The sequence below is a fragment of the Athene noctua genome, chromosome 13, assembly GCF_965140245.1.
Source record: "Athene noctua chromosome 13, bAthNoc1.hap1.1, whole genome shotgun sequence".
Lineage (NCBI taxonomy): Eukaryota > Metazoa > Chordata > Aves > Strigiformes > Strigidae > Athene > Athene noctua.
In genome coordinates, this window is record NC_134049.1 from 5,296,702 (window position 1) to 5,308,933 (window position 12,232).

The window sequence follows — 12,232 nt, forward strand, 5'->3', positions numbered from 1 at the left end:
TAAAATCAGACTAGTGTGTGTGGGAGGCAGGAAAGGAGGATGCGTTGCCACTGAAGTGAACAAGCTTTGCACAGTAACCAGCAGTCACTTCTGCTCACACCTCCATTGCCAGGCCCTCTTTCCCCTGTGTCAAATCTGTTCACTCTTCTCCATGATAAAGCCACAGTTGTTTTGCAGCTAAAGCTCCCAGTCTTGCCAGCCTTCAACATGAAGCCCACAAATCCTAAAACACCTACACAGCAGAGCCTCCTGCTCCCCTATGAGTCATTAAGCAGGCTGTCCCACTTGATGATGTCATTCAGCAATACCCTTTTTTTAAAAAAAACAAATCCTAAAACGCCTCGAGCATCAATTATTTAAAATATTTTCATTTTAATCCTGACCCCAGTGGCAAAATTACCATTACAAAGCACTTCCAAGTGATGCAAGAGGGTCCAATAGCCTCTAATAGTTGCTACGTCAATGAGGAGTAAGCAGCCAGCTACTCGTGTCACACATGAGCTAAGCACAGAGCATCAAAGCCAGCAGCAGCGGGCAGACTCCTCTTACAAACAGACAGAGAGCAGCTAGGATGTGTCATCAAAAATATAATCAAAGATCAACTGCATCATCCCATCTCATCTTGTACATTTTGCATGAGTACATATTACACAAGCCCTACTCACACCGTCTCTAACCTAAGCTGGGTGATGTGTGCCTGTGGCACAGCAGTAACCTTCCCTGATACTAATGGTCTATTCCCTGTCTAATTGCTCTTGCCATTAAAAGTGCTTCTTTAATGCTCAAGCTTAAACGCTTCCTGTCTTCATTTGAAGGCAGTGCCCTTGTCACATTCTGAGATTTAATAACAGGATTGTCAGCTATTTACAGCGTACAGCTGAATTATCAGAGAAACGTAGTTGAAATACTTTCCCCTAAGCACATTAACATCCTAAAGAGCCACGACCAAAACACAGTATAAACAAGTCACACGCTGTGTTTGCGGTGTACAAAGTGCACAGATGCGATGGACGGCGTTCAAGGTGAAAGCAAGCAGAGATTTGACCACGTAGCAACCTTCGGGACCAAGGACCTTCCCACTCTGCACACACCCTCTCACAAAGTCAACAGCTGATTCAAAAAGCTTACGTGTCCTTAAATAGATGCTCATGGGTGAGGCTATTTATTGTAGGCACTGCTTTAATAGAGCCAAATGAATGAATAAAATAAATACAGAGCGCTGCAGAAAATCTAGATGCAAAACAAGGCTGGTGCCTTTGCTCTTGGGGTCTCAGCAAACTCATTGCCTCTCTCTGCCTGTTTCAGTCATGCTGGGAATATGCTTGAACAGTTTAAGACACTTTTGTCAAACGTTGGACTAGTTAAAACTACTTTGAGTTTAAAAGAACTGAACATTAAATAACTCTTTTTAACATTTCAAATGATGCCTTTGTTATCAGGAGACCTACTCACCATCCTGTTCAAACAGAAAGAAGGGCTTGAGGGACATCCCAACTTTGTGGAAGATATTTTTATGAGTTTTTTCTCAAGTGACAGTCAAATTAACAGTGGTAATTAATTAGGTAAGTAGCTGAAAGCAACTTGACTATGAACACTCTCTTAACATTAAGGGTTTCTTCTGTTCACTCTTTCTACAGCATTGTCTACATGGGCAAATTTTAGTGAAATTTGTGCCAGGGCATTCAAAGTAGCTGCGGTACTGGCAGATTTTTCCTATTGTAATTTGTTGAACTTATCTCTAGTAGACCCTAGAACTGTTTTCTTAACCCACTGTGTCTTTCATGCCAATCATTCCTTTATAATTTCTTTCTGTTACTCTTTTATTACCTTGTTTTGGACTTTCTTCCAATCCCATGTTTTCCTTGCAGTTTATTCACACAGGAGATTTTTGCCCAAATTCAGTTACCTGCAGCTATCTGCACTGTTAAAAACTCCTCACATAATTGTGTGAGAGATGACAAGGTCTCTCACTTGATGGCAGACTTGGATGAAACACTCCAACATTACAGGTTTGTTCACTCACTTGAATGCAACCACACCAGAATACTAAACATACCCAAATCCTTGAGACAATCTAGCTATTTGCTCTTTTTTTTTTTTTTTTTCTTACTTTCCCCCACTCTGCCAAGCTCCTTGCCTCTCTAACCTTATTTAAATTGTGTTAAACGTAAGAAAGGAATTACATAAAACAGGTTTTATACATCCTGTTGAGGTCAACTGTGTTTTCCCATCTATTTCAGTAAACTCAACATACTGCACCAGAACTCGCAAGTTCTCTGGACCCAAATTTTCCACTGGATTTTGTACAGACACCTGTATCTCTACATAGAGATACCAAATTCTCCAAGTCAGAACAGCAGCTGTTTATATCCACTCTGCAAAATGGGAATAGCTACATAAGGAACCAAGGCTGTGAAGAATCAAGCATCCCCAGCCAGCTGCTTCAAAAATCATGAGATTAACAGCCTCAGCATCTACCAAATCTCAGTCCCTTTCCTTGAACACCATCACCAGCTGGATGATGCCTGATATAAGCTGCCCCACTGAGCTATGCCAGGAACTGAAGCTGCTGACCTTAAAACCTCAGAAAAGAGTCCCTGAGCTCACAGTACCAACTCAGCTGTGTTGGAGCACACTCATCCCAGCCCTGCTTTGAGGGACAGTTGCTTTGCAGCGAAAGCCCAGTGCTGTTCCCTGCCTGCCACTCCCAGGGTCCCAGGCTGCCCCCTTCCCTCACAGACAGATGGCTCTGCCAAACTTTGGAGGGAGCTGGTGCGAGACTCCCGTGGATTTCAGCAGGAGCTGGATGATGGCCAAGGTGAATTTCCTCTGCAACGCGCTATTCCCCGCTACAGAGCTTCTTAGGCAAAGCTTATCACCATGGTATCTAAAGTACGGCTGGTACGGGGAAAGGCCAGCTTGAACGCCACCCAAAATTAACGTCTTCCTATAACACTAGCTTCATCACATCTTCTGCTTCCTTCACCTTCTTCTTTCCCCATCCTCCCATTTGTCTGCCTTTTAGTCCCCCCCATAAAGTCGTATGTTGGCCGATGGACGTTACTATTGCCAACAGCAGAAGGGAAGAGTGCAAGGCAGACTTTCCTGCTGCTCTTAAATGCCACTACATAATAAAAACATTATATATGACTGCTCTCAAAAATATACGCTCCTAACTGCACCTTTTCTTGAAAATATTACAGGAGGGGCAGAGTTTTGTTCATGAGTCCAGTCTCCTTAAGATGAGATTACTTATTGCTTGACCCAGGCTTAGGAACTCACCTTTTCCCACCTTCCTGGAGGAAGGTGTGGGCTCAAAGCCCACCTGGGGGAGGTACAGATGGATCCCAGATGGATGGGACTAATTTGCCACATGAGCCCCCGTGGAAGCAGCCCAGAGAAGCCATCTCGTATCAGCCAAAAGAAATGTGTGCTGTGAGTTAGTTCATCATTAACCTGTATAGCACACACTTTACATGGTTGTACAGCAGTAATTTCTAACACTCAGAGACCTGATTTTCATTTTGATATGATTTATATAACAGATCTAAAATTCAATTTTACTGCTACGGGGTATTTAAATTAGTGGAGTTTTAATCCAATAGATAATATAAATAACAGCTTCAGCAGCAGTGAAGTGATTTACACGCCTAATCCAAACTGGATGCTTGTCACCCGCCTCATAACAAGAAATATTTTGTAATGGACAGATAAGGACACACAAAGATACTAAAGAAATTAAAATAGTAAAAGAATGTAAGCACAGATGAAGCAGCTATCCAATACCTCTCTAAATCATCTAATAAATAAACCCGAATCATCTTTATGACTGGAAAGTTAGCTTAGACTGCTTAAATTGAGGTCAAATTGAATCAGACCACAGCTATTAGATGAGTAGGTACAGCTCACTAATAACAGAGCCACAGACAAGCAAGCCACTTTCTTGGTTGTGTTAGCCCTTGGCTCGCAACACCAAGAAACAAATCGGGTGGTATTTCCAGAGAAGGATTTCTACAGCTAGAAATGCATGACATTGTGGTTTTCAAATAGCTTAAGCTCTGAGACTACTGAGGTAACACCAGTTATCAGACATGCTGGGTAGAAGAAAATAGTGATTTAGGAAAAGATTTGTTCCCTTTAAAGTAAATATTTGTCCAGTGAGATCCTTAACAGCGGCTTGGCCCAAAGACAATGGTTTTCAGCCAGCAGGAACTTTCACATTGACTTTAAAGGGCACTGAAGCAGATATTTTTTTTTTTTCATGGACACTTTTTTTTACAACATTGTTTTCACATCCCCTAAATTACAGGCAATAATTTTTTTTAAACATGTAAATTACTTTTGTAAAACTTGACACTACCTTGCTGCCTAGTAAGTTGAACTAAAACAACAGTTTAAATAGCTCAGCTCACAGCTAATAAGCAATTTAAATAGCTTTGTTGAGCTCAAGTAGCTATATCAGGTTTCATAGCACCATCAGTCACTGCCAAATCCATAGGCAGCATTTAAATGAACCATTAGTAATGGTCACCCCCAGGGAAAAAAAAAAAATGTATTTTAAGAGCTAGGAGTCAAGTTATTGTCACAATTTCTGTGAGAATGTGCCCCATACATGACACCAAAACATGCCCAGGAAGCCAATGCCTGGGACAAAATACATTCCTTCGAGAAAGACCGAGTTCTGTGCTCTGGTCACAACATGCTTCACAAAGACAGATGAGCACAGAGGTGCCCATTTCACAGAAGGAAAAGCTGAAGCACACAGGGAGGAAGGATTTGCCAGCAGAGCTGGAACAGGGCAGAACCTGGGGAGGTTGCTCCTGTGTCACAGATGCTAAGCCACGGCTGCAATAACACTATTACAAACGTACTTCCAAGTACTTCCATATTAGAAGGGTGAATGGCAAGTGAGACACTGGCAAAATATAGATCCAAAAAAACACCTTGTCTGCACTCTGTACAGAGTGTACGAGTGTGTACAACCCACGCCAAAACCCTGGGAATGAATGATGCTGGGAGCTTGGTATCACGTGCATGGGTGTAAGACTGAAATAACTTCCTTGAAATGAAACACATTAAATCGGGATGTCGAACTAGACCAGTGAACGTGCCTCATACCCGTACAAGTCTGCACGACCCAACAGCAGCACACACAGCGCAGACACGAGCACAACCAGAGCTCCCCAAAGCCTCCAAGTCCTTCGCAGCCTGAACAGCTCTGGGGCAGAGCAGAACCATGCCAAGCCCAGAGCTACGACTGACTTACAGAAGAGGTGGGGGACACCACCGCAACCTTCCTCTCGATTCTCAGCAAGCCACAGCTAAACTTTTCAGCTAAACTGGTCTACCAGTACAGAAAGGGTTAAAAATGATGACAACAACAATTGCTTGTAGAGATGCCCAGGTAATATGATGGAGGCAAGTCTCCCTTGGGTGGCTGTTTCTTGACCATCCTGGTCTCAGCAGGGCAGTGCTGCTCCAGCCAAGTTTTGATGCTTCTTTCTCCAACCCCAAGGACAGTTTCTGTTTTATTTTCCAATGGAACTTTACACAATTAAGAAGTAGACGAGCCCCTTGTAATCCTGAAGTGAAACACAGGGAGATACTCACTTAGATCCTATTTCTCCTTCTGCCCCTGTACTCCTGGGTATCAAATTCAGGCATGCATGGCATTTTAATTCATTATTTATCTATACTGTCTCGAATTGTATCAGTTTGACAATAATAAGCGAATCTGTATTGAGAGTTTGCATCGTTGGAAGTGGCATGAGGAAGCTCAGAAACTGGAGAACGATTCCTTGCCACAGGGGGGTGAGGAGAGGCAAGGAAGAGAAAAGGTGTGAGAGAACATAATAGGATAAAAATAAAGCAAATTAAATGTGTGGGTTTGGAATCCCCCAAGACATTCTGGTCGAGAGAATCTCAAACCTATATATAGTTCAAGTCAAAAGCACAAGGCTAACCTCTGTTCCCTGCTAGGTAGTTCACAAACTGCTCTAAATGCCCGCATTTGGCTTTTGTCCCCTCGTTAAAGTTAGAGGCTGGGAGAAACGCAGGGCTGGTTTTTGGAAAGATCAAAATGAATTCTCCGAGAGACCATCACATGTAATTAGAGACATGTTAAAAAAAACAACAAACAACAAACGGGGGGAGGGGATTTTTACAGGAATTATTAAACAACTGGCACAGTTCAGGCAAGTTTATCGTGTGCCTCCTCCAGCAGCCGAGGGCTCTCGCCGAACCGGCGCATCAAACATCTGACAATGAACTCGCTGCTCAGCCCGGCTCGCACACCCCAGAGCGTCGGGGCGAGGGGCCGGACCCCCGGCCCCGCAACACCTCTCCCCCCCGCACCCCCCAGCTCCTCCCCGCTCCGCTCCCGCGGGGATTTGGCCACCGGCAGGGTGCCGGAGGGGGAAGGGGGTTCCTCCGCTGCGTGCCCGCTCGGCCGGCGGCTCCGGCGGGAGGCTCCCGCCGCCGCTCGGAGCGGGCGGTGAGCGATGAATTCCGTTCCACACGGCCGGCTGTGGGGAGCGCTCGCCGGGCGGGCGCACCTGCGGCGGGGCCGGGGCGGGAGGCGGCGCTCACGCGTGGGTCGGGGCGCGGGGCCGGGGCGGCGGAGGCGGCGCCCACGCGGGGCCAGGGCGGGACGTGGCGCCCGCGGTGGGGTCGGCTCCCACGCGTTGGCCGGGGCCCGGCGGACTCACCCCATGTCTCGGCACCTTTCGGCGGCGGCGGCGGCACCCCCGGGCGGCTCCCCGCGCTCGGCGGCCAGCGGCGGCCGCGTCCCCACTTCGCACATGCGGCCGCCCCAGCACCGGCCCCGGCCCCGGCTGGCTGCGGCTCCCCGGCTGCACGGCGGCGGCAGCGGCGTCCTGCTCCTCCTCCCGCCGCCTCCCTCCCCCCTTACATAACCTCCCTCCCGGGCGGCGGCGGCACCGAGCAGCCTCCCGCGGCACCCGCCGCCCTGCGAGGCGGCAGCGCGGGGGCGGCGGGGCGGGGCGGGGCTGCGGGACGCGCCCCCGGGGCCCCTCCGCGGCACCCCCGGGACCGGACGGGCGGCGGCGGGAGTCGCCCCGCGGCGGTTTGTGCCCCGGTTGGGGAGCGAGAAGCCCTGGCGGGAGCCTTCAGCATCTCGTTCCCCCGGTGCCCGCGCTGGCGGGGGGGCGGAGGACGGGCGCGACCTGCCGGCGGGGGATCGGGCGGCGAGAAAACTTCGGGTGAAGTTGTGCGGGTGCCCCCCCCGGTGCCGTGATGCCCCGAGGGCGGGGGTTGTGGGGGCACAGCCCAGACCGGCGGCCCCGGACATGCTCCTCCCGGGAGCGGCGGGACCCTGCAGCTGCGGCCCGAGGGCGGGTCCCGGGGGTCCCCTCCGAGCCCCGTATCCTGAGAAACACAAGCAGGCGGTTCTCTGCCAGCACCGAGCCCTCCCCACGTCCTTCCAGGCTTTGAATCCCTTTTCCCAGGAGAACGGGGGGAGCGCGGGGCGCTGGTGTGTGCCCGCCCCGAGGAGTCCCGGTCTCGGGGGGCAACGGGACCCGCAGCCCTGAGCGGGGGGGGGGGGGGCTCGCCCCCCGCCACCATCCTGCTGCTCAACCAGGAGTGCGAACTGCACCGGGAGGGCTGGCTCCCTTCTGCTCCCCGCCAGCCCCCTGCAGATCTGTGCCAGACACCCTCCCAAAGCCATGGTTTCCCTGGAGGCTTCATGAGAATAAAGAGAAGGCTGTTCCCGTTCCACGGAAGGAAAAAGCGCACTCGTGGGGAAGAGCTGCCCTAACACCGAGCTGCCCAACCACGAGGGTGACACTGGCCTCTGGCAGGCGACCACGGGACACAAATCCCCGGAAAAGGCACGGACCTGCCCCTTCAGGGATTCACAGGACTCTGCTTACACAGACACATTTATTCTTTCGTGGGGAAAAGACGCCCAATTCACACATAAGAGAGGATTTTAACTTCTCCCACACAAAGTTATAATTACTACCCTGCCATCAAGAGTGATTATTTTCATCTTTTTTTTTTTTTTTAAATCTCATGTTGATTTATCCTTTCTTTCAAAGAAAGTTTAGAAGTTTAGGGGAAGGCTTTATGTTTGCTTGCTTTCACTTTGTGTGTAATAACTGGCATTGTCCCCAGTATTACCTGGGGACATCATGGGAATCCTCAAAGGAAAACTTAACCAGCAACCTGACACCTTCCAGCTATGGGCAACGAAACTGTCTCCCACTCTGACAGACAATTATTTCCTGATGTCTGGAACACCAAAATGGAATTTTCAATCCCATACACTCAAATAAAGTCTATGCCGTGGGGAGAAAAAAACAAACAAACAAACCAACCAAAAAACCAAACCAAACCAAACCCCAAAAAAACCCCCACAAACCCCAGGGTGAATTACATAGACATTTTCAAAAGGCCATGGGATGACACCACTCCAACATATTTGCTCTCTTTACCGTGGCCATATGGTTACTGTGGATGTTGAAGGAGACTTAACTCCTTACCTAATCACTGATGTCTAAAGACTTCCCGTGTCTCATTCTGCCAGCTGAAGGCGAGGCTCTGTTTCCTCCAGGACAGTCACGGCAATGGTGACAATCCTTTCGTGTTCGTGAACATGCTTTGAAATGACCATTCCTCTTTTCTTGGGTAAACAGCAAGGGGTAGCTTCCTCTGAGGGGAAAAAAAAAATAGCAGCCTAGCAATCTTGTGGAAGAAAGTCCCACCAGAAATCGGATGATTTCATCTCACTGTTTTTACACCATTGACTTAATTTTGTTAAATTACATACTCCATTCATCAGAGAGGAGTTGTCTTCGTCCTCCCTGATTAATTCGCTCATTTTGGTGAGTATCTGAAAGCTGTGTTTCATGAACCAGCGCTGTATGTGACTTACAAATATCTAATGGAATTGGATCAAAATGGGGTAATGCACTTACTGCATGTGTCGTGATAAGATGAAAAACTGGAAATTGGAACTGCAGTTGCCTTAGCATTTTCTAATGTTTTCCGATCTTGCATTCAGGAGTGTATTTTCATCCCCAATTATAAAAAAAAGCTTAAGCTTATGGAAGCGTAATTGGCTGTGAAATTCTCGTGATCCAAATGTTGCATATTGCTTTTGCTCATAAGGTCTTCCCAATTGATTTGTGCACTTTTCAGAGCTGTCTTCTAGAAGAAACAGAGCTGTGGTCCCATTTCTCAAGGACCCTGAGACATTTGGTCTGGCGGACAGCAAGTTAACCCAGTTTTCTGGTCATTTTTGGGCTTCTGTAAGTGCACTCCATCTGAAATTCCCTCTATTCTTCCAAATGGATGAGATATTCCTCTTTCTGACATGTGGCACACTATTGTCCTCTATCTCTGCTAAAAAGAGGATGAAATGCTGTCCTCAATTTAAGTCAATAGTAAAAGTCCCATGGATTTGAATGAGGCCTGCGTTCAAACATTGTCAATATTGAATGAAGCAATTGCTCTACAGACAGTTCCATCTTGAACTCCTCCATCACCACGGCGTCCTAATTTGTCTATAGGTCCCACTGATTTACATTATTTTGGTATAATTTAGTATTCCATTTGCTTAAAGTATTTTGAGTTCTCTGTAAATGAGAACTATAAATATGCTTTCAAAATTAATCAGTTCTTAAGCTTTCATATGTGACATGATATTTCACTTCCGATTTGGCTCTGGTGCAGGATGTGTACATGATGGTAATTCAGTCCTCATTTAGTATTCACAGGAGTGCTCTTATTACTGTGGCACGGTTAGGAAGACTCAAAATACTGAAGGCACAGGATCCCTTGGTATGATTCAAGCTGAGCAATAAAAATATCCACATTCTGTAAATGGATGTAACTTCTTTAGACGAGAAATTTCTCCTATTCCCATGGCCCTCCTAAAGATATAGTTTTTTGATTCCTAGATACAGGGTGAATATCCTTTTCAGAAAACTGATCTAGCAATCAGGGGTATGTACCCAGCCTGAATTCTGAAAAGCAAAGACTTCACCAGTCCCTTCCTCACTCTCAGTGTTTCTATTCTCTCCTTTTGTTTGGCTTTCACTATTGTCATCTTTTGCCACTCTATTTTATTTTAGATATAACTTCATTGCAGAAAACCTGCTGTTTAGTCTTTTTCAACTATTATACTTCAAGCCAGTCCTCTCCCTATTTCCCATGGCAGATAGTATTAAATAAAATATTCAATACTGTGATTTTCTCTTTTTTCCAACTAGCCTGATGAAATTTGCATTTTTTCACTCCAACAGAACCATGCCATTTCCCTTTTTTTTACTTTGACAGATAACCAACCATTTTCAAGCTTTAAATTATATCCAGGAGTTTAACCAAAAAAAGCTTTGGGGAATTCTTGATTTTTACATTTGAAACAGAGAATTAGTTTTCAAAATCCCCTGACAAATGGAGAATTAATGTAATTATAATATCACTGGATATAAAATTTTAAAGATGAGTAACTGAGAAAAGAAAGGATTTTAAGTCAGACAGTTGAAAATATTCTGATTTACGGTTTTTGTTGTTAAAACCTACTTAATCCGATATCTAATAAACAATTTGGACAAAGGATCTATTTGTTTAAAAAAATCAACACTCCTGTCCTTTCAATTAAAATGTCAGACCTCACAATAAACATCTGAGACCTTCAACAAGTCCTTCAGCAAGACATGTGATTTCTAAGGTAAAAGCAGTTTTCCTCTCCACTCTCCTCCAGAAATAAACCAAAATAATCTCAGAACAATCATGTAGGACTACTTTCTGTGTCTTTAAAAGTAAAAAAGAAGCCCATTTAAAAGTGTTTTGCCAATCATCTTTTAAAAAGTAGGTTGAATATTCTCTTATTATTCTTTGCAGTTTATTCTTATATGGGCAATGACTTAATGCCAGGAAGCTCCTGTCTAAGTGGAGTAAAAGAAGGCACACAAGGGCTTTACACCTCACTTTCAAAAAGTTGTCCTGTGAAATACGTGAATATCAGTTCAAAGGAGGTTTTTATGTAAATGCAAAGGGCTGTCATTGTCACACTGTGGTCTATGCTGCCTTCTCCATGAAGATAAATACACAGCTAACAAAAAATTAAATAAAGTTTTAGAGAGAAAAGACATAGACACATAAAGCCAAAGCAAAAGCAGAATAATGCCCTAGCAGCCCACCACAGGTCTCCCAGCCCTTCTTCAACAACACAGTGTTGAAGGCTGCAAAATTTTAAGAGGCTGATGGATTTCTAATAATACTGGCATATTCAGAGAGCATCTGTCAGTATTAATAAACAATTTGGGACAGATCCTCTAGGCATCCTCTGTACTTTGGTTTACTAGAAATCCCACCTGAGACACATCCAGGAGTGTACACTGAACCTGAGCATTTGTGAAGGTGGTCCCATCCTTTGAGCAAACCTCGTTCCCTTTAACAGACCTATTTCCTTGTACTTACAAGGTAAAACAGAAAAAAGCAGATGCTCCCAATTCTCCTTCATAATGTTTCCACTGAGGTAGATGCTTTGATTATGCCCGCTCCACTGTAAAGCAAATCAAGTTGGTCACTTCACATGACAGCTTTGTTCTGCACCTAGTGGGTCTTGCTGCTCTTCTCTGAAATCATGTTAATTTTAACTGGTTTTGCAATGGACAGACTGGGACCCTGCAGAGTAGGTAAGGAGCAGTGCAAGTAAAAGTCTCCTTACAGCTTGTATTTAAGTCTATGTACTTGTTTAATATACATCCTAACACTGCTTTTTTTTTTTTTTTTTTTTTTTTTTAGCACATATGCATCAGTGGTGATCTTCATAAACCTACTCACAGCGATGCACAGATCTCCCAGCTGATGAGCTGGATCCTGAATTGCTCCTCAAAACTGTACTAAATGTGCTCAGTTTTTCTTTTCCAATATGCAGTGCTTTGAATTTCATATGCCACTTTAGAAGTTACCAGCTTTTTCACTCAAAGTTTATTTTGGTCATTTTCTTTTTAAATCTCCAAAAGAAGGGGGAAAAAAAAAAATCCATTTCATCTGCAAGTACAGATGATGACTCTGGTTTCCTTCCAGGCTCACATCACAAAATTCCATTTATTTGTGATTTATTTAATGGAAGTTAGAGCAATGAGGCATTGGTTATGCAGATGGGGTAGATTAGTTTTCTTTTAAACTAATTCAGATCAAAATTTTTGGTCCTGGCAGGCCAAATCGTACAAGAGATAGGAGAAGGAAAGATCTATAT

At 45.4% G+C, this 12,232-nt stretch overlaps 1 protein-coding gene across 1 annotated transcript in view; it reads right to left on the reverse strand.

Annotated features, from left to right (window-relative positions):
• The window catches only part of HOMER2 (homer scaffold protein 2), a 65,037-nt gene extending 58,109 nt beyond the window's left edge, over positions 1-6,928 (reverse strand). The window contains exon 1 of the mRNA XM_074917030.1: positions 6,708-6,928. Within this exon, the coding sequence (XP_074773131.1) occupies positions 6,708-6,802 (95 nt within the window). The 5' untranslated portion in view covers positions 6,803-6,928. The remainder of the gene's footprint in view (positions 1-6,707) is intronic.
• Positions 6,929-12,232: the final 5,304 nt, after the last annotated feature.